At 46.3% G+C, this 21,644-nt stretch overlaps 1 protein-coding gene across 4 annotated transcripts in view; it reads right to left on the bottom strand.

Annotated features, from left to right (window-relative positions):
* Positions 1 to 21,644, bottom strand: part of Foxn3 (forkhead box N3) — a 384,721-nt gene that overhangs the window by 101,864 nt on the left and 261,213 nt on the right. For all 4 annotated transcript variants that reach the window (XM_026394242.2, XM_026394241.2, XM_026394243.2 and 1 more), the window contains one exon: positions 8,735 to 8,799. In XM_026394242.2, the coding sequence (XP_026250027.2) occupies positions 8,735 to 8,799 (65 nt within the window). The remainder of the gene's footprint in view (positions 1 to 8,734; positions 8,800 to 21,644) is intronic.

Raw genomic sequence — 21,644 nt, 5'->3', positions numbered from 1 at the left:
TAAATGAAAATTTCACCTTGATTATAAAAACACCTAATAGGTATTATGTCCAGCTGGCTAGATTACTAGTAATTTTTTATTTTCATCTTTATATTATCATCTCTTTTCTATAACAAAAGATTATTATTTTGATAATATAAATAGTAGATATTATCCGGGGGGTGGTGATGTTAAGGGGGGAAAAATAATTAAAATCACCCTGATGTTGGTTGGCATGCTCGTACAAAGCCATGAATCACCACTCTGCCAACACCTGCAGGGGTACCTTCCGTGAGGGCCCCACCCCTCTTTCTTCTTCCTGCAACTCTGTGCTTTTGCCTAGTGAGGTCCCTCACTTCCTAAGCCACTTCTTCCTCACTGTCATTGCTGGCCACCTTTCCTCTTTCTACTCTAATCCCGGTCTTTGATTTAGCTCTGTTCTCTGGACCTTTCCCCTCTTTCCATTCTACACTTCCCTGAACATGGTGCATCTATGCCCGTAATGTCAATGGTCACTTCTGGGTGAGCCACTTGCCAGCCCTGCCCCATCTCTTCCAAACTCCAGCCTCAGTTTCCGCCTCCTCCTGGGGCAGCCACCCGGAAACATCAGATTCACCCAGATGCACCTGGCAGCTGCCTGGCCCGAGGACGTGCTCAGGAAATGCTCTCAATTTCCTGTCCTCGGGCTGGCAGCCCCTGACTGCCATTTCTGCTCCTTGGCCTGCCAACCTCTCAGGGTGTCTGTCACACTGGATTTCCACTGAAGTGGCTACCAGAGACGGAGCCGAGACAATAACTGAAATTAAGGTCAGAACACGAGACGAGTGGTTTCCAAGATTCCACGCCACGCTGTAGTCACTGGGGAAGTCGGGGTGACTGGAAATGGGGCAAATCTGAAAGACCGGAATTAGCCAAAGACTTTTTTGAAAATTCCATTTCCTTATACCTTCTAAATCATGTAAGAGCAAGTGATCAGCAGAGCCTAGCGGCACCCCTTTCATCCCACCCCTGGTTGTGAGCAGAAGCCCCATCTGAATTCATGATTGTAGTTATATAAAAATGTTTACTTGGTGCACAACAATAGAACATAGAACACCAAGAACAAAAGGGGCCTCTCCTTAAACCCAGAGGGCCTTCCTGGGCCAAAGGAGGACAGAAGGCGATTAGGACTTGGGGTGAAATATAGAGGGCTGACCCCTCCCCCACCCCATTCCTTTTCTGTTATTACTAATTTTTTTTTTTCAAATGGGTGTGCCTGGGGGCAAGGAACAGGAGGTCTGTGCATTAGGTGGTGGATGCCCTTGTTTGCACAATGGACAAAAGAGTCAGCTTGTGGAGCAAATGAAAGAAGCCAAAGAGCCCAGGGCGGCAGCTCCAACCAAATGGAAAAGAGCTGAGTGGCGGAGGCGGGGCGAACCCCAACAAAACCCAAGGTCTGGGGCCTTGGTGGAGAGAAGCAAAGAGTGACCCAGACTAGAGGCCAGGTGCTAAGGCCAGACATAGGGATCCTGCAGTGACAACCAGCTTCGAACAGAGAGAAAAGCCAAATGAGGGCGAGATCAGGAACCATGCAGAGGACAAAGGATTGGGAGAAGGCGCCTCGAAGAGTTTTGGTACGTTCCTCCTTGAACACACCCACTCAGTATGTTCACCAGGGGCCCGGGAGGTGCCAGGTCCTGACGTTCACATTCATGGTTCTCCTTTAATCTTCGCAAGGATTCCGGGAAACACATCTGGCAGGCCCATTTTACAGTAAAAACTGCAGCCCAAGTTCAAAGAACTGGGGCCCAAAAAGGGAAGTGCCCAAGCCTGGGCTGCGGGGTGCTTCCCCCGGCTCTGCACATGTACAGTACCTGTGCGTGCTCAGCAGAGAGGGCGCAGCTTTATTTGTGAGCTAAGCAACCCCTCAAGGAAGCAGTCCTGTAAGTAAGGAATCGGGAGTCTGAGCTAAGACCCAGACAGATGGGGGTGGGAATCCAACAGGGCCTGGCCAGCCCCGGTCTTTTGCCCCATCCTGAGACTATCCGTGTCAATAGCAGGGGCAAGGGAAAACACCGGGACATCACTTGGAGGATTTTCAAAGAGTCCTGTTTTCCAAAGAGTCACCGTCACAGAGAACTGTTCCAGCAGAGACCCTGGCTAGAAATTTACAACAAGCTATTCTATAAGGTTTCCTGACTTGACTCCGGGCTCCTTGTGAGCGCCACAGGAGATGGGCATTGCTACCCCGGCAGAGGGGCTGCGATGGTTTAGCTATGTTCTGTCCCACAAAGGTTCCTGTGTTGGAAGCTAGGCCCCCAGTGTAGTGGTGTTAAGAGGTGGCGGAACCTTTGACGGGTGGCGCCTACAGGAAGGTGGTGAGGTCAGTCAGGGTGCTGCCCTGGGAAGGGATCAGCACTGGTCTTGAAGAATGAGTGCCCATGAAAGAACGTTTAAGCGGAGCAAGATGGCCCCTCGCCTCTCTCTGCCTTTTGTGATCTCCTCCACACCTATTCCTGTCATGGAGAGTCAGGAGGCTCTCGGCCAATCAATGAGGCTGCCGATCCAGGATATCAACCTCCAAAACTGTGAGCTAAATAAACCTCTTTTCTTTATAAATAATCAAACCTAAGGTATTTTATGATAGCAATAGCAAAATGTTATTGCCCAAGGAGCTAACATAGGATTTATTTCCAGATTGGCTGAATGTATTATTTATTTCCTACTTAAGATGAACAAAACCTTTGAAAATGATCTTATATCAGCACAGGGCTCTTCAGCCAGCCTGCTACCCGGCTGTGTCCTTTCCTTGGACCCCCAGGGGACACAGCTGGCTGAAAGGGATATTTCCATTGAGTCAGAACAAGGCTTCAAAATCCATCTTAGGTTACTTTTTAGGAGTTGCGAAAATAATCAGAGCTAGTACTTAATAAGGACCCTCGACCATCCCTGAGGTGCACTCTTTAACTTACAGGTAAAGAAAAACAAAGCCCAAGGGATACTGGGTGCCTTGACCAATGTCATGGAGCTCAAGAAGTGGCAGGGTTGAGACCAGAAACCAGGTGCCCCTGACTCAGCATCCAACGGGGAAGGCGGGAAACTGGCATTCCCCAAAGCAAGTCATCTCATAATCCCAACAGACCTCATGCACATTTGACCAATGACAGGGGCCCTTGTGCACAGGCAGGAACAACAGGCACTTAAGAGCAGAAGAGCCAGTTTCCGGTTTCCCTATTTGCTTTTGAACTTGCGGTAGGCACAATCCTGCTCTATGCACCGAAATTACCTTGAACGGTTTCTTTCCATTTCATTAGTTGATCCCGTAGATTATCAGCAGTGAATGGAAATAAAAATCTGTTATTCATGTGATAGAATTTATTTTAATACTACCACTGCATCTCAGGGAAACAGATTTGATAATAATTAGTGGCCCAGTGCTGGGGTGATGGAGAAAAAGAAGGTGGAGGGAAGGCCAGAGGGGGCAGGGTCAAGTGACTGACTGGGAAAGCTGCTAAAACCAGAGCTCTGGAGCCAGGGCACATACCTGTAATCCCAGCAACTCAGGAGGTTGAGGCAGGAGGATCACAAGTTCAAGGCCAGCCTCAGCCATTTAGCAAGACACTGCCTCCAAATTAAAAATAAAAAGGACTTGGAATGGTAGAGCATCATGGATTCCACCTCTAGCACCAAATGAACGAACAAGCCCAGGGTACTGTCACTGTGATGTCACCTGGGCTTCTAGAAAGGGAGTCCAAGCTGCCTTGTACCAGAAAGGCTGGGATGCATGGTCTGACCCCAGAGTGGGCCCTGGGCTCCTTGGGAACCTCCAGCCTACCACAGTGCCTGCACTCAGGAATGTAGAATAAAGACCATCTTGCAGAGGGGACCTGTGGGTGGGCTCATGCCTGTGCTCCGAGGAAGAGAGGATTAGTGAGCCCAAATGGTCAGCTAGGGTAGAATTAAAAAGGCAGAAACCTCTCTGTAACCACAGCTCTGGGGAGCTCTGAAGCCCACAGGGCCCAGAGACAAGTGGCAGATAAGATCAGCAGCAGCTTGTAGCCACTTTCCGTAGAAGGCTTGGAGCTACCAAGGGCAGAAACTCCACAGGTCATTCTGGGATGAAACCATCGGGGACAACATGAAGGGTCAGACCAGGGACGAGGAATGTTTTCAATTATGATTCATGCACTCATTAAAACAGTTCATACAAGGGGGGTGTTTAAACACAGCAACCTAATTTTAAGTTTGATAGGTGAATGGCATGTGGAGAGGGAGACAGGGAGTTTGGAAAAGCAAAAAAATAATAATAATAATAATATATAAACTCTACTCTTTTCATTAAGAAAATGGATTGTTAAACTAATTAATTTTTTTTTAAAAGAATAGTATTTTGAACACAGAGATCATAACACAGAGACACGGATATGTGTAGATGGGAGGGTGAGGGGCACCTGTCAGCTGGCCCTCACCCTCCCATCTTAATCAGCAAAGTTCTGATTAAGCCACACTTCTGTCTGTACCTGCCCAGGGTCCCATTTAGACAATGGGTTTGTCCCCTTCTGGGGCTCTGCTTGGTTTCTGCTCTATAAGAACTGAAGTGCTCTCTAGCCTGCCGAAACTGCTAGAATACTAAAATTTTCTTTCACAAGCTAAATGGCATTTAAAATAAACACTGTGAATTGATGGAATGAACAGTTATGTTAAGTACCCTTGCCTGGTGTAATCCAAACCACACCTTACCCCATTATCCTCAACACTGAGAGGTGATTCAGCAGCCCCTCTTGCCAGGGATTCTGAACCAAAACACAAGACACGGCACCCAAGGAGGACCTGGAGTACTTCCAGTTAATTCTTGCAATTGGTTTTGTGCTGGAAAATATAAATGTACTAGGCTTCCACTCGACAGCTCATAAACCAAACAACCACTAGACCACACGAGCTGGTTCCCCATTGCAACTATGATGTCAGTCTGGTTTCAACGTCATTTTAGGTTTTCACTTCCATTTCTTCCCCTTAGGGCACCACATCACAGACGGTCCCCAACCGATGGTCTTTCAACCATATGGTGTGCAAAAGCCAGATGCATTCAGTAGAACCGTCCTCTGAATTTTGATCTTGTCCTGAACTAGCAATACCAGGTCCGGTTCTCTCCTCTGATGCTGGATGGTGACAATGAACTGCAGTTCCCAGTCATCCCCAGGATCATGAGGGGCACCACCAACTCTCTACAGTATGCGTGTTAGATCCATTCTCGACCTATGACATCTTTGGCTCACCAAGAACTCATCTGGCTGGGCCCCATCGTAAGTCAAGGAGCCCATGACAATATCAGCCGAGGTGTCTATGGAGCACTCAAGTTCTGCACCTCCTCCAAGTCCCCACCACGGTGATGCCACGTGCCCTATGATTTTTCCCTCCCTGGCAATGCTATTTCTGCTACTTCTACACAAGCACATCTCTGATTTTCAAGGTCTTGCTCAAGTGTCAATTCTCCCCAAGAAGTGGCAGTCCCTCTGATCCCTCCTCCTGGCAAAAACCAGGCTCCCTCTCCTACACAACGTGGCACATCTGCTTGTGTTCATAGCCTGCATCTGTACCCTCTCAACCTCTGGGATGACTGCACAGAGGAGATTCATTCCCACCGTTCTTTGGGGAATGGATGTTCTGGTCTTGTTGGGCCTCAATGCTAATCTCTGTGCCTGGACCCTACTAACGAAGTTCTTTCCTAGTCTAATATCTTAACAAAACAACCCCCCCCAAAAAAAAATAAAACTCACCCCACTACTTCTTTGTGGGTAAAGGGAGATTTGTGAGCATGACAATAAGAAAGTGGGCATAGACAGCCAGGTATGGGGGCACAGGTCTATAATCCCTGAGGCTCAGGAGGCTTGCAGACAGAAGGATTGCAAATTTGAGACAAGTCGCAGCAAACTTAGTGAGACTCTGTTTCAAAATAAAAAAAATTTTTAATAAGGACTGGAGATGTGGCTCAGAGGTTAAGTGCTCCTGAGCTCAAGCCCTAGGACCAATAAATAAATAAACATAAATAAGAAAAATTAAAGTGGGCATAAATCAGATATCCTTTCTTCTACATGATTCTAATCTAAACCTTCCATTGTTGTTTCTGGGCCTCTTCTTTATACACCCATACATTTATTTGTAAAAGTTCTGCTGCTGGGCATTACTTCTGGCTGCCCTGCACCACTCACGAAAGGCACACGAAAATATTAATTAGGATGAGAAACATTCAAAATAAAACATACAATAAAACTATCTCAAGAATGTGAGACAGAGCCAGGAACAGAGGCCCACATCTGTAATCCCAGCTACTCAGGAGGCTGGGGTAGGAGGATTGTAAATTTGAGGCCAGCCTGGGCAACTCAGCAAGACTCTGCCTGAAAATAAAATTTAAAAAGGATCAGAGGTATACCTCAGTGGTGGAGCTCCAGGGTCCAACCCCAGTAGCACCCCCCCTACCGGCCCCACTCTAAAAAAAAAAAAAAAAAAAAAAAAAAAAAACACTTTAAACAGAATGAAATAAACAGAAAAAACTCATGTTAACAAGTCTCTACCTACATGACCAAACTCTCACCAAGATTCTCTTGGTTTTCAAATGTACAAAAAGCCATATAAAGGTTGTACCTGATTGGATGTAGATCCAACAAGCATTTGCCATATGTACTAGCTTAATTCCCAGCATATAGAACAATCAAGGAATTTTTTAAATCATGACGTCTACATCCACAAGACAGAAACTCCCACAGCAATCACTCAGCATCAGAGACTTTATTGGTGCTTCTCTCGTGTTTTTGCCCACAGAAACAAAGAACAATTGACATGAACACAGCAAATCTTAACTATGTGGATTTGAAATCCTATAAGAAAAGGCTCTAAGAAAATAAAAGCACTTAAAAAAAAAAATCCAACCATTAATGATATTCATATATTACCCATGGTTCTAGAGGAAACTTTGAAATCCACTTGAGAAAAACCCAAAGAACGTCTATCATCAGGGGCTGGGGATATGGCTCAGTTGGTAGAGTGCTTGCCTAGCAGCAAGTCCCTGGGTTCAATCCCCAGCATTAAAAAAAAAAAAAAAAAAAAAAAAAATCAGCTTCTAATGATACAATCTGAAAGAAGAACAGAATAGTTTTTTAAAAAAACTACTCATTTTTGAGAGTGGAGGCAATTCCTTTTATTTTCTTAGATATGTAGGATATCTATGACAACTACTAAAATTAGAGTTAACCAAACATACCTGCCTAAATTGCACCTGAACGAAGCCAAGTGCAAAGAAATCCTTAAGTTCTTGATTTTACAGACCTTGAGAAACACAGAATTCGATGGCACAGTCCACGAACAACCAAATGTGATGCTATCTCTCACAATGGTTTGAGCTACTCCAGAAATCTGAAGATAAATGCCTCTCCTCTTAACCACATGGATATCCTACCCCTTCACACATGTGGTTAGCCTCTGCGTGTACTTCTAAAAGACGGAGACTAACCAGCTCTAGACCAATCAAAAGGCAGTAACACCCTCCCGGTGAGCCAGCATGGTTCTGAAGTGCTTGGTACAATCCAGTGCATCTGCCTTGGGCAGCTGTGCTCCCATGACTTCTGCCAGTCAGCAGAGGCTCAGGGGGACAGAAAACTAGAAGATGCTTGGAGGCCGGTTCTTCTACAGAGCAGATATCCAAAACAAAGTAATATCTCAGAGTATTTGTAATCCATCTTTTTTTGCTATTTTTAACCATTTATTCATCTTTAATCTTACCCATTTCAAAAGTAAATGTTGTGGCTCAGTGATAGAGAGCTCGCCTGGCACGTCTGAGGCACTGGATTCGAGCCTCAGCACCATATATAAATACATCATTAAAATAAAGATACTGGGGCTGGGGATGTGGCTCAAGCGGTAGCGCGCTCGCCTGGCATGCGTGCGGCCCGGGTTCGATCCTCAGCACCACATACCAACAAAGATGTTGTGTTCGCCGATAACTAAAAAATAAATATTAAAAAAATTAAAAAATAAAATAAAAAGAAAGAAAAAAAATAAAATAAAGGTACTGTGTTCATCTACAACTAAAAAAAAATTTTTTTTTTAAAAAAGTGAATATAGTCGGACACCATGGCACATGTATGTACTACCAACTACTTAGGAGGCTGAGGCAGGAAGATCACTTAAGGTCAGGAATTGGAGGCCAGCCTAGGCAGCACAGAGATGAAAGGCACTTTGAAATCCTTAAGAACACTGGGCAAGAGCTAGTCCAGGGCAGCAGAGAATGGGCAAATATCAGCAAGTGTGTCCCTAGCAAATGACGCTGTGGGGACAGGTTTGGGCGGGGCTCTACTCTGAGCCTCAGTACAAACAACAGCCTTCCAGGCCCACATGGACATCAGGGGACAGCAAGGAATGAGTGCACCTCCACGAGGCCAAGGGTCAGAACACCGGAACCATTCCTTGTCAGCCCAGGGGCTCGCTCTCCTCAGCCCCGTGTGCATACCATTTTTCACATCCCAATTGTCACGTCATCCTCATTCCACCAAAGCAACCCAGACGCTCTGGAACATGAGCAATGACAACGGGCCAGAGCAGCAGTCCCGAAGCCTGGTTTTGACTCATGACTCCTACTTGAGTAGGAAGAAATAAAGAGAAGTGGGCACAAGACCCAATCACTCAGTCACGCTTCTCCAGAGGGCAGCCCCTCTCTGGTTGGCACTGAGCACAAAGGGGTCAGGAGGGGATTGAGGGGCAGCGAGGTCTCCTAGACACCTACCTTGCAGAAGGGCTCCGTTTCTCTTGAAGAAGGTACTGCCCGGCCAGATGGGTGGACCTGATGGGCTGCAAGAGAAGACAAACACAGGTAAGACCCCTGCACGCCCGCCTAGGCACCCTCACGGGGCCTCGGACGATGGCCCCAGGGATGCTGTATTGACATCCTCTGAAAATGTACCTTTAAAAATCATTAGGTGTGTTTAATTGTCGTGTGAGTATTCTGCTTACCATCTTGGCCCCGTCACACCTGGGCACTGAAATCGCCTGCAGGTGAACAAACAGCACACACACAGCGCTAGGCAGCCCAGCTCAGAACTTGAAAATGTTTGCTAACTTGTTCCGAATGTCATGAATTTATGTGGCAAAGAACACCTGCCCATGTGTTCTGAAACCAAGTGGGTTTTCTTCTGGCACTTCCTGGTACCACCTGCCTATAGTAAATGCAAAGTTGCCCTTCTTGGCATTTCTACCACCAAATCCTCTCTGTGCAGATGCAACCTTGATCAACACCCTCCTTCCTCTAAGGCTCTTGTTTGCCTCCTGTTTTCCATTTCTTGGCTTAAAAGGTGGCACTCCATCCCCTATAAAACACTTTGCAGACATGTTACCACCCACAGTCTGGTCACCAGAGAGGCAAGAAAATAAGAAAGATCAATATTTCACAAAGACACTTACTGCATTTATAGACGAACATTTTCACTGTTTTAGAGCATCCAGTGGAAAACTTTACAACCAAGCCAGTCTTAGCAAAATATCCTTAGAGTGGAAAGTAGGTTATTCTAAAAAGGATTGGTTTAGATTAATGTTAGAAAACACTTAGTTCAAAATGTTACTGCATCTGAGAGGCGATATAAATTACTTTCACTGAAATAGTACATGGCAAATGATATTGGTTAATGTATTATCAATCACATTCAGTGTTTAAAAAAACTAAAAAACTGGCCTGAGGAATACATTTGTAAGTCTGGCGGACACACGGACACCCACACACACACCCACACACACCCACCCACACACACACACACATCTGAAGGGCTATACAATGAATGCTTCACTAGTCAACTGGGGTCTCTGGCTATACAGGATGGCCGCGCCCTTAACAAGGAAGAGAAATACAATGATATTCTGCCTATCAGAATTTCATTACATGAGATACAGAGAGTCTGGTCATATAGGAACACAATAGATAATTGCGGAAAAGTAGGAAGTTACAGACTAAAAATATTATTAAACATCAAGACTGCGGTAAATGTGCTAGAAAGCACAAACAGGAATATCTTGTTTATTGTGCTTTAAAGATATTGCAGGGATTTGTGTTTTTGTTGTTGTTGTTGTTTTACAATTAAAGATTTCTAGCAAACCTGGGTCAAGCCAGTGTATCAGAACCATTTTTCCAAAAGCTCAGATGATCATTTGCATTTCTTAGTGATAAGGTATTTTTAAAATTAAAGTATTTACATTGTTTTCTTAGATATAATGCTATTGCACACTTAATATACTGCAGCATGGTGTAAATATAACTTTTATACGTACCAGGAAACCAAAAAATTCATGGGACTTACTTCAGTGCCACATTTGCTTGATTGCAGTGGTCTAGCATTGAACCTGCAATCTTTTCGGAGTACCTGGACTGTGAACCTTAGTGCTAATGAATCTTTTTGTTTAATTTTCCTTCATTTCTACTGTACTCAAAGTAAATGAGAACAATGCATCTTGGCCATGGTTTTTCCTACACACCCAATTCTCAGCCTGGCAGGTGTAGCCTCCAAGTGACCAGGAAACCTGCAGCCCTGGTTGGGGGTTCCAGGGTTCAGAATGATGGCAGCAAGCTAAATTCTCTTCTGTCTCATTCCTGTCTTATTCCATTTGGGAGCCTTTAAGGCTCAAAGTCACATGAAGAATAACGTGCGTCAAAATGCTTAAGATGATCTTTTAACAACCCTAGCAAGCTCCCGGGGCTTTACCATCTTATTTTTACAACAAAGCAGAAAACAGCAAGCTGGCTGTGGCCAATACTGAACTGCCTGATTTATAAAGATATTTAAAAACGGAGGACTTCATTATAGAAGAGTTGGTGTTTCTAGAGAATTCAATAATTGAGTATTACTGCAGGAGCCTGGATATCCAGCTTACCGCCATCCAAATCTCCTCTTTATCCTGACCTTGATTTGGCTGAAAACCCGAGCAGACACCAGGGATGGAGCAAGTGTGGGGAACTGAGGTTGGATAAATCCAGTGGTTTAGATAAGGAAAATACTCTGTGTGATAGAAATCTACCTACAGATTTTCTACAACGGCCTTTTAACATACTTAAGTCACTGATCACAATTCTATAGCCATCCTGCTCTGTTGTCCCTCTAATTTGTACTCCAGGAATGGAAAGATGTGGAGTCTTTGGCCCAAGCCCCCTGGTAAACGGTGAATTCCTGAGGGGCCTCCTTCCAGCCCAGGGTTAGCCAGTTCCTGCCGTACTGACTGCAAAGCTTTTGAGCTCTTCATATTCCGTATTCTTCTTTTGTATAGTCCCTCAAAATGATATCTTCTAACTGTTAGAAGATTTGAGGATTTATGAAGTCCCTATTGAGAACTGTGCTCTGTGTTACAAAAGACACTAGGAAGAAAAAATTAAAAATCCTATTTGATGATCCCTAGGAACTTACTATCATAGTCATCTACCTCCAACCTCCTCTGGTTCCATTTAAAGAGACAAGAAATGTCCCTGGAAAGGCTGATGGCTCTGGTTGCCCAGCGGCAGGCAGGCACAGCAACAAACTTAAGATAGATATATATTTTTTTCCTTCTCTTTCTTGGCGTATTACCTTCTGAGCTCAGAGTTCATTAAAAATACATATGATTGGGCACAGAGGTGCACACCAGTAATTCCACACAGTGGGGAGGCTGAGGCAGGAGAATTACAAGTTCAAGGCCAGCCTTGGTACCTCTGCAAGGCCCTCAACAACTCAGCAAGACCCAGTTAGTCTCAGAATGAAATATAAAAAGGGGACTGGGGATGTGGCTCAGTGGCTGGGTGACTCTGGGTTCAATCCCTGGTGTGGAAAAACAGAAAGGACACACGCACACACACAAAATCACTTTAAAATGTATATTAACACAGATCTTCTAGGGAAGAAACTAGTGGTCAAAAGTGTTTGGGGAGGGTCTATACCGCCCTTTCCAGTGGCAAGCCAAGAGGAGGGGAGGTTAGCGCGCACTGAGAAGATGGGGAGCTCCTCGCCCCATGGTGTGCGAGCACGTGACACTTGTGAATGGTCACTGCCATGTGAAATAGCCACTAAGGTCCCCTCTAACCTGGGTGTGTCTTAGTCACCTTGCAAAGTCCTCACATTGCCTAACACTGAGATAAAAAAAAAAATCATCATTTACTGAGCACAATGAGCAACACTTCTCCACAAGCCCCTCTCCTTCTGTGAGGTGGCAGGGCAGAATCACCTTCCCCTTCTACAGATGAGCAGAAGTCCTGAGAGGTAAAGGGACTTAGGGCAACAGGGGACTGGTCAGTGACCAGCCCATGACCAGACCAGGGCTCCTGGAGCTGGCCCAAGGGACTGCAGAGACACTTGTCAATGCCCCAATTTCATTTCTCATCTTTCTGCTTTTCTCTTCCAGCACCAAGCTCTCAGGCATGCCTCCCCATGGAAGAAGGCTGTGGATGGCATTTTGTGAGCAATCTCTCCAAGGCAAAGTCCCAGGCTAGAGAAAGCAATCGGAGGAACCACACGTGAAAGACTCATGGGCTCCTATTAGCAGGAACAATGGAAGGTGGCCCCACAAATGTCTCCTTTAAATAATGTGCCCACAGAATCCCACGACCTTCAACGGCACACGCCAAACCAACCCTGGGACAAGGAAGCAGAGCAACAGGTTAGGAGGGCCCTGCCTGCCAGAAAGCAGGTCTGTGAACTGGCATTTGAGAACACTGATCCAGCTGATCACGGAGACTAGCGACGGGCCAGCAAATCCCAAGAGAGGAGCGATACCGTCCTGAACAGCGCCGGCATCTGCCAGAGACCCACATACCTAAGTCATCCCCAGGCCTCGCACTCTCAGCTACACAAGGAGCTCCCAAGGGGACACTGTGAGGCCACAGGCTGTGGGGCTGCCTGATCCGTCAGGTGTCTGTCCTACACTCGTGGGCTTCAACACTGGGAACGCAGCCCCCTGGCAGTTCTGGAAGACCCTACCTCTATCTGCCAGCCTGGACTGTCTGGGGGCCTAATGAGAAGCTAACTGAGAAAAGTCCTTTTTCCTAACAACACAGTTGCCAAACATAAACCGCTACATCTAAAGGACAGGAGGCTAGAACCAGGATGGAGTGGGGGGAGTTGGGCGGGGGGTGGGGGGCTACCTGAAAGAAGGCAGAACAAAGGACACAAGCTGACGGACTTCCCGTGGATGAGAAGTCGGATTCACAGAGTAGAAAGGTGGCTGCCAGGCTGGCCCCAGGGGAAGAAGGATAGGTGCAGAGTTGCAGATGAAACGAGTTCTGGAGATCAGGGGGCCCAGCAAAGCAAGTGCCCCTGGTGCCACTGAACAGCACGCTTAAAAATGGTTAAGATGGTAAATTTTATGTCACGTGTGTTTTATATAAATAAAAATGTAAGAAAGAGAGGGAAGGAGGGAAGAAGGAGAAGGACGAAAGAGAGGACGGACACAGGAACTATGGAAAACAGTGAACAGAGGCCTGAAGATACGGGGCAGGAAGGATGATCCAATCCATGCATTTCCCATCTGAACCTCCCCTGGACGCCCCCAGAACAGTCCCCATACTTAAAAGTGGATACCCCAAACCAACTGGGGGAGAGGAAGAGGATGCCATAAAGACTAGCTCTTCCCAATTTAGTCCTCGTGGAAGCTCTCGCTTTCCCACTGTCCTTCATGCCACGGAACACTGATTTCTACCACATCCCTAGCCCTGGAAACTGAGAGTGGAGGCCACCCCCTGAGAAGCACGACACCCACCAGCACTCTGCTTACCCAGGAGTAAACGGTCCAGGCAGTCCTAAGACGGGGGCAGACTGAAGCAGGGAATGAGAGACTGAAAGAGAGAACACCTTGGCATTCATTGCTTTAACCTCCGTGGATTAATCACAAGAAAATATTAGAACATCAGGGCAGCCCGGACAGACGCATGCAAGGTTTCAAGGGTCACAAAACATCACCCACGATTGGAGAAGCAGCACTAGGGGCTCTGGAGATCACCTGGAATTCTCCTGAACACTCTCAACTCTTTTAGAACCTCCCAAATAATAAAACATGAACATCTGGAACATCTGGGCATTCAAAAGGATCTCTGGTCCAATCAGAGGTACAGTGGAGACAGCACAAAGGAACTGGATTCAGGGAATCTGTGCAAAATGCAGCTGAGGTCTTTTAACTTCCCAAGCCTGTAAACCGGGGGCAAATGATAGTATCTAGCTGGCGTGAGAGAATGAGGTTGGGTGTTTAAAAAAAAAGGTGCTCTGTAAATGGCAAAAATCTCTGTGGTTGTCTCAATGACAAGAAAACTGCAGTTCAGAGAAGTTAAGTGACGTGCTCAAGGTACACAGGGACACTGTGGCAGTTTGCAGGATGCAGCGCTTCCTCATTCGCACTCTCCCCCAAGTGGCCCTCTTCTGCATTCCTGAGACATCCATGGCAGCAGAACTTCCCATCTTCCTCTTTCCTGTAAGATGCTGTGTGTGTGAGATGCTTTGAGATCTTCTAAGTGCTATTTCCTCAGTCCAAAAACACAATAAGCGGTCCCTCAAAAATCAAAGGGCTGGCAGGGAACAGTATCACAGTGTCCACCTCCTCTAAAGAAGGCTGAAATAAAGATAAGTCCACCTGAGTCCTGTGCAAATCCCGACTGGTGAGCAACTAGGAGGTAGAGACCAGGGGAGACCTCCCAGGCCCAGCCTGCCATCCCAGGCTGATATCACCAAGTGACCACACAGCCCTCTCTGGATCCACAAAAACTGCAACCAACAGATTGGCAAGATTATTTGAGGGTAAAACACCGAACACAGGAAGAAATGGAATTGCTTTGTGACTTGGGCTGAATGTTAAAATCGGAGGGATGCCCATCCTGACTTCCTGCCAGCAGATATTCCTGTGTGCCCTCTACCACGCAGGCTGTGATGTGCCACCCCAGGGCTGACATGGCTGTGAGCATCTGACACAGGTCTTGAAGTTTGGGTTTCACTCCTCGCCACTGACCACTGGGGTTTCTCAGCATTATTGATATTTGGGGCTGGACAATTCCTTGTTCACTACCACTGCCCCTTTTCTCTGAAAACTTGGCTCTCTCGACTCTCCTCCCATTTCCCAGGATAAATACCTTCTGATCTCAACCATCACTGAACATCAACAGGTGGCCAGGTCTTCCTTTTGGCTTCATAATTCTGCCCCGAATTGATAAAGTCCAACAGCTAACAGTGTGGCCTCTGCTCCTTCAGGTCACAACCTCCTGGACTGACTGCGATTCTCTTACTCTCAGAGGTCACCACGGCTTCTCAACCTCCCAGCCATTCGGGGACACTACAGTTCTGAATCTGCCCCCTCCAAATTCCAGATATTGCCAATATGACAGTATAAAGAAGTTGAGGCCTTTTAGAAGCTACATGTGCCTTGTGAACAGGATCAGGGGCCCCTATAAAGGCTTGCCAGAGGGACTGTGGCCCCTATTTGCCCTTTGCCATGTAGGGATGTGACATTCGAGGTGCCCTGTTGGAAGCAGACACCAGGCCCTCAAACTACACCCCTGCCAGCACCCTGATCTTGGACTTCCCGGCCTCCAGATGGACAAGGAATAAATGTCTATTTTTTGTAGATTACCCAGCTTCCGGTATTGTTATAGGAATACAAATGGGCCACGACAAGGGGAACTGACCTCCCCTCAGCAGTAAGCCCTCTCTGTGCCTCCCCCAACCCCAACTCTCACATAAGAGGCTTTCTCCACTAACTAGATCGTCTCTGTTGCTTTTGACTTTACTGTCTTAAAATCCTTTCCTCTGCAGCCTGGAAACACTCTTCCAGCATGGCATCCCATATGCTTTGCTAGCGTCTGCCCCACACGGCCCTGGGATCACTAAGGGCATCCCGAGCCTTCGCTATCTCCTCTTCGCTATCTCCTCTCTTTTCCTAAGCAAGTTCATGGCAAATCTGGGTTTCCCAATTCCCCATCTCTAGCTCATCTGGTCTCCTGACCCGGGGAATGTGCCTGGAGCTGGGTCCTGACTCGGCATTCACCTGCACACCCCCTTCATGTCTGTCCAAACCGGGCAGCAGCTTCCCACCTCTGCCTCCCCAGCTGGTCAGTCCCCTCTAGAACAAGCCACAGTGCCCTGGATTTAATGACATTGGTATTTGTTTCCTAGGACTGCCACAGGCTGGGTGACACAAGCAACATTAACTTAATAGTTTCACAGTTCTGGGGGCCAGAAGCCCAAGATCAAGGTGTTGGCAGGGCCCGTTCCTTCTCAGACTCTGAGGAAAAACCTGTTCCAGGCCTCTTCCCTGGCCCCTGGGGACTTGCCAAACATCTTTGGTTCCATGATCTTTGCCTTTGGGTTCACAGAACAGACCCTGCCCCCAGGGATGTCTGGGTCCAAACTTATAAGGATTCCAGTCATATTAGAGGAGTCCACCCTTTGGTATAGCCTCATCCTATCTAATTACATCTGCAACAAGTTAATTTCCAAATAGGGCCATGGTTTGAGGTACTGGAGGTGAGGAAATCAACACATAAATTTGGGAAGGGGGCGCATTTCAACCCCAAACCACCTGTCACTGTGCCCCACACAGGACACTTAACTCCCAGAAACACCAATACACTGCTGTCTCTTTTTTTCCTGAATTCCCAGAACCTATTGCTGTGCTAGGAACCTGGCTGGCACCTATCAAATATTTATTGAGGGAATAAAAGTTTACACTTGAATTTAGCATCCCTGTGAGGGATGAAAAGGAAAAAAAAGTGGATTCCTCCTTTGGAGATCCCATCTACAATGCTCAAGGTCAAAAGTCTGGAGTTGCTAACACTGCCCCAGGGGAGCCCTCTAGTTCCTCACCCATTCCAGCACCTCCCCAGGCTCCACCACTTTCCCTCCATTTGCATTCCTCCACCCAGGCCCCAGGTCAACTCAGGTGGAGCTGTTCCATTAACATTTCAATGGATCCCCCACCTCCAAGGTCTCCCTGACTTGGTCAGCCAGCCTAATGCCCCTGCGGCTTTCCCTGAGTCCAGCCTGCTCAAGGCTCTCCCCTGGGTTAGCAGACTTCTCCAAGAGGTGGAACCAAAGGTGGGGCTTGGGGACACTGTTTCTAGTGCCCAACTGAGGTGGTTCTCTTTCATGCCCCCCAAAGCCTAGTCTCATGCTCTCTGCCTCTGCGTGTGTGCATCAGGGCCTCAGCCTGCTAGGCAAGTGCTCTATCACTAAGCCACATCCCCAACTCCCTGGGTCTTCTTTGGTTCTTCATATCCCATCCATCCTTTAAGACTCAACTCAAATCCCTGATCCCAGAGAAATTCTTCTGGCCCTGCAAACTCCCCTTCCTCTCCATTCTTCTGGCAATTTTGGCTAAACAGCTCACTTGGGAATTAGTCATACCAGGTTGTGTTCAACTCTGATGGCCTTATACCTTTTATCCACTTTCCACAGGTAGGGGTGGGTGTGTGTGTGTGTGTGTGTGTGTGTGTGTGTGTGTGTGTGACTTTAAGAGCAGAAAGGCCACAAGAGCAGAGGCTTAGGGTGGCTCTCCTCCCAGAACTAGGTCAAGTTCACTGCACACAGAAAATGGTTGTCATAATTCTACTAAGTGATTTTGAAAAATAGTAGGAATGCTACACACGTCGCTCAAACAGAATTATTTCAAATGCTAAGGATTAAAAAAAAAATCTTGTAGACATAATTAAATCTCTTACAAAGGAACAGGCCTACATGGTAGCACACCTTGGCTCACAATCATCATCTCACATAGAAACTCAAAAATCTTTAAAAGTGGAAACAAAATTATAAATCTCATCATTGATGGCAAGTAATAGGTTAGGTAATTTGGACTACTCTTCTGTGATTTCTTGATTACTAAGGAATATATAAATAACTAGATAAGTACATGTATATTTTTGATAATATGGAATGTGTGTCAGGGTATACCAAAGAAACTCTGCTTAAAACCATGGCTACAGTTTTAGATGCATGCAGCTCAGGATACATCTTATGAACAGATGCAAAGGTGTTTATCATTATCTTTGTGCTACACAGTTTCTAATTTTACATATGAAAACCAAGGCATCATTCAGCATAAAGTACATTATTTGCATGATGTATTTGCATTTGTAAAACATCCACATTTACTTTTACTGCTTAATGGGCCCCGGTTTAAATGGGCCACTCTATATAAATGGAGTACACTGGTTCCCAACTCAATGGTGCTGATAAGAAAACTGCTCCTTTTAGATGCAAATGAACCTACTAATCACAATTAAAATGGTAGAGTTGAGGAAAGCAGAGCAGCTGTTCCTAGAGCTACAAGTCTAGGGACAGTTTGGTTCTAGCTTCATCTCTGGAGCAGCCTGGGATTTCCCCAGATATCTGCCTAGTGGCCAGGGATCTGCTCAACTTCTCCAAAGGACTTGAAAGAGGAGAAACAGCTCCCCTCTGGGAGCCAACTGGACAGGTGTGGGCGAGCTACCCTTGTGTTCACCTGATAGGAGGCTCAGCATTTGTGAAAGAAAGAGCAAAAAGCAAGATCCACACGTGAGAATTTAAATAAGGCTTAAAACTTTAACATAAAAATTAGTGCCACCAGGTCCTTCAGGAATCCTCCTGAAGATACACCCAAAATGAACCAACTGGAAGCAGGGACGTGAGATATTTGCACACATGTTCACCTCGGCTTATTCAGGAGAGGCAAGAGGTGGAGGCAGACTCGGTGCTCACTGATGGACGAATGAATGTATAAAATGCAGTAATACATATCAGGGGACATTCCTGAGCCTTAAAAAGGAGATTGTGACACCTGCTGCAACGTAGATAAGCCCTGAGGTCATTTGGGGACAGACAGATGTGGACAGCAGAGCATAAAGTTAAGGGAATAATTCTATGAACTGGCCCACCTTACTGACCCCCATGTGCTTTATTATTATTAGTCATTATTACTAGTCACAAAAAGCAATTTACCTGCAGCCCTGCCCGGCTCAAATCCACAGGATAAGACCCATTCCTCAGCAAACTACCTGTAACCCACAAAAGGAATGCAACTCCCTGCCACCCCATGAGGCTGGTAAGAAGAACACAGGTCACCATGCAGGGGGGTACTTCTGTGACCCTTACACAGACCAGATCCCAGAACTCAGCAAGATAAGGGTAACTGCCCCCTAACCATAAAATCGGTAATGGGTTCCAATTGGAACTGGTGAGTATGGGCCAAAGCGACCTAGGGTTGTCATGGCAGTGGGGACTTACGTCTGATGGTATTCTGCTGTCCATCAAAAGTCAAGAGGTGAACCTGGATGAGCCTCTGGAAAACTCCCTGGGACCCCCAATAAAACAGGAAGGCAGGAGAGACATGCCTTCTCTCTCCTCTCTGAGAGGACCTACTCTCTCCCTTGAGAGTGTCCCCCTTTCCCCTTTCCTATCCCCAACTCACATCTGTTACTGAGTGACATGTCTGAAATCATTCTGATGTGATCACAAGAATTAGGGTTTAAAGGGGGTTCTCTGCAGTGACTCAGTTTCCAAGAAGGCTCCAGCCTATAACACAATGAGCCAGTCACAAAAATACAGAGATTCTCTGAACCCCCTTATCAGAGGTGCCGGAGTAGTCAAACTTGGGTGGCGGGGCCCAGGGGTGGCTGCTTAATGGGTACAGCTTCAGTTGTGAAAGATGAAAATGTTCTGGAAGTGGAAGATAGTGGTGGCAGCATGAATACATTTAATATAACTGCACACTTAAAAATGGTTAAGATGATACATTTCATTTCATGTGCATTCAACCACAATTTAATAAATAATTAAATGGTAGGTAAATGCTACCCTTTGGGTCTGGAGTGTCCACGCGGAAAGGTGGTGAAGATGGTGTGGGGACAGCACCTCACCCTTCTTCTCTGGGCATGTTAAGCCCAAGGGGAAATGGTGTATGGCTGATGCTAGATCAGAGAGACCCAGAGACTGAGGATGCCCGGGTCCTCTCTCCTTCCCTTGACAATGACGCAAAGGGTCTTGATGGACAGGTGGAACCCACCAGGGATTTGAGACAGTCAGTGAGGTTGGAGAACTTGGATACAAGGAACAACAGTAAAAATTTTATCTAAAATCCATCCCTCTAAGAGGAAAGCACTAAGATATGAGAAGGGCTGGACACACCATCTTGTTTTTATTTTTAATGACACATAATAATTGTCACATGATATTCTGATACATGCACAGGATGGGTAATGATCATATCAAGGTAACTGGCACATCTATCATGCCACACATTTATCACTTATTTGTGTTGGGAAAACTCAAAATCCCAAGGCTATTTTGAAAAATACAATTAATTGTTGTCGATTACACTCCACTGTGCCACAGAAAGTTACGAGCCATTCCTCCGTCCAACTGTACCCTTTTCCCCCCTCTTCTTTAAATTCCCATGGCATACAAGGATGGCCATATAATTAAAGCCTTAGCTACACTTGGGAAAAATCTTAGCTTCTTGAAACCACAGGAGGAACTAGACAGATTGCTTCCTGGTGCTAGGTCAATAGGATCATCTCCAGCTGCCCACCGTGCACTTCACTGCAGGAAGGCGGGTAGGGGGCACCTTCCTCATCAGGGCCACTTGGCCTGAGAGTTCCTAAAGGGTGCCACTCGTCCTCCAAACCCACTTGCAGAGCCCAGCATGTGCTTAGGTCAGGAAAGGTGTTAGAGTAAGCTACTCTGTACCCTCCACCTGCACTTCTATGTCCACCTCCGCCCTCTCTAAGGGCCAGGTTCAAAGGAACCACATGCCACCCAGCGTCAAGGCTGTTGTCCCAGCCTTAGCTTTTCTGGAAAAGCAACTCTGTGTTTAATGTATCCTTTGTTTGCATTAAACTGCTACCACTTCATTTATGCAGATGCATGAATCTTCATAGACAATAATTTCAATCTTTGCATAATCCCATCAATCATGTGCTCAAAACCACCCCTGGCACCCTGCAGCCTGTGGCCTGTGCAAGTTCCTGAGCTCAAAACGACTGGCTTAACTTGTTCCAGCTATATGACTTGCCACCCTTCCAGTTTTCCTGCTCTGATGGCAGTGAGTTTTTCAGGGTCATGGAATGCCATTCACTTTTATCTTTGCTCACTCACTGTCTCTCCTTGGAATTCCATGCCCTCCCCTCACCTCTTTGCAAACTCTTGTGTACTCTTAAAAAAAAATACTGTTCACTTATTTCTTTTCCCCTCCCTCCTCCATGTCCAGAGCAGAGCCTGTCTACATGTGCATCACATGATTGTAATTTATTCATTTTAGAAGCTAGATTAAATGCCGGGCATGGTGGTGCATGCCTGTAATCCTGGCTGCTCAGGAGGCTGAGGCAGGAGGATCACAAGTTCAAGGCCAGCCTCAGCAATTTAGTAAGGACCTAAGCAAGGTAACAAGACCCTGTCTCTAAATAGAATAGGGCTGGGGATGTGGTTCAGTGGGTAAGCACTCTTGGGGTCAATCCCCAGTACCAAAAAAGAAGAAAAAAATAAAGCAGCAGCAGCTAGATTGTGACTCTTCCAAGGACAACTGTCCTATTAGCCTAAAGTCCCGGTGGCCAGCATGGAGTGGGTATTCAACAGATGTTTGCTGAAAAAAAAAATAAATTAGCCCTGTGCAGCATACACAAATGGTATCAGATGCCTCATTCTGAAGCTAAAAACACTTCATTCAGAACGGTGAAG

This window comes from Urocitellus parryii, chromosome 6 (assembly GCF_045843805.1).
Source record: "Urocitellus parryii isolate mUroPar1 chromosome 6, mUroPar1.hap1, whole genome shotgun sequence".
Lineage (NCBI taxonomy): Eukaryota > Metazoa > Chordata > Mammalia > Rodentia > Sciuridae > Urocitellus > Urocitellus parryii.
The sequence above is the reverse complement of the archived record's forward strand: the minus strand, read 5'-3'. Positions and strand labels throughout refer to the sequence as shown.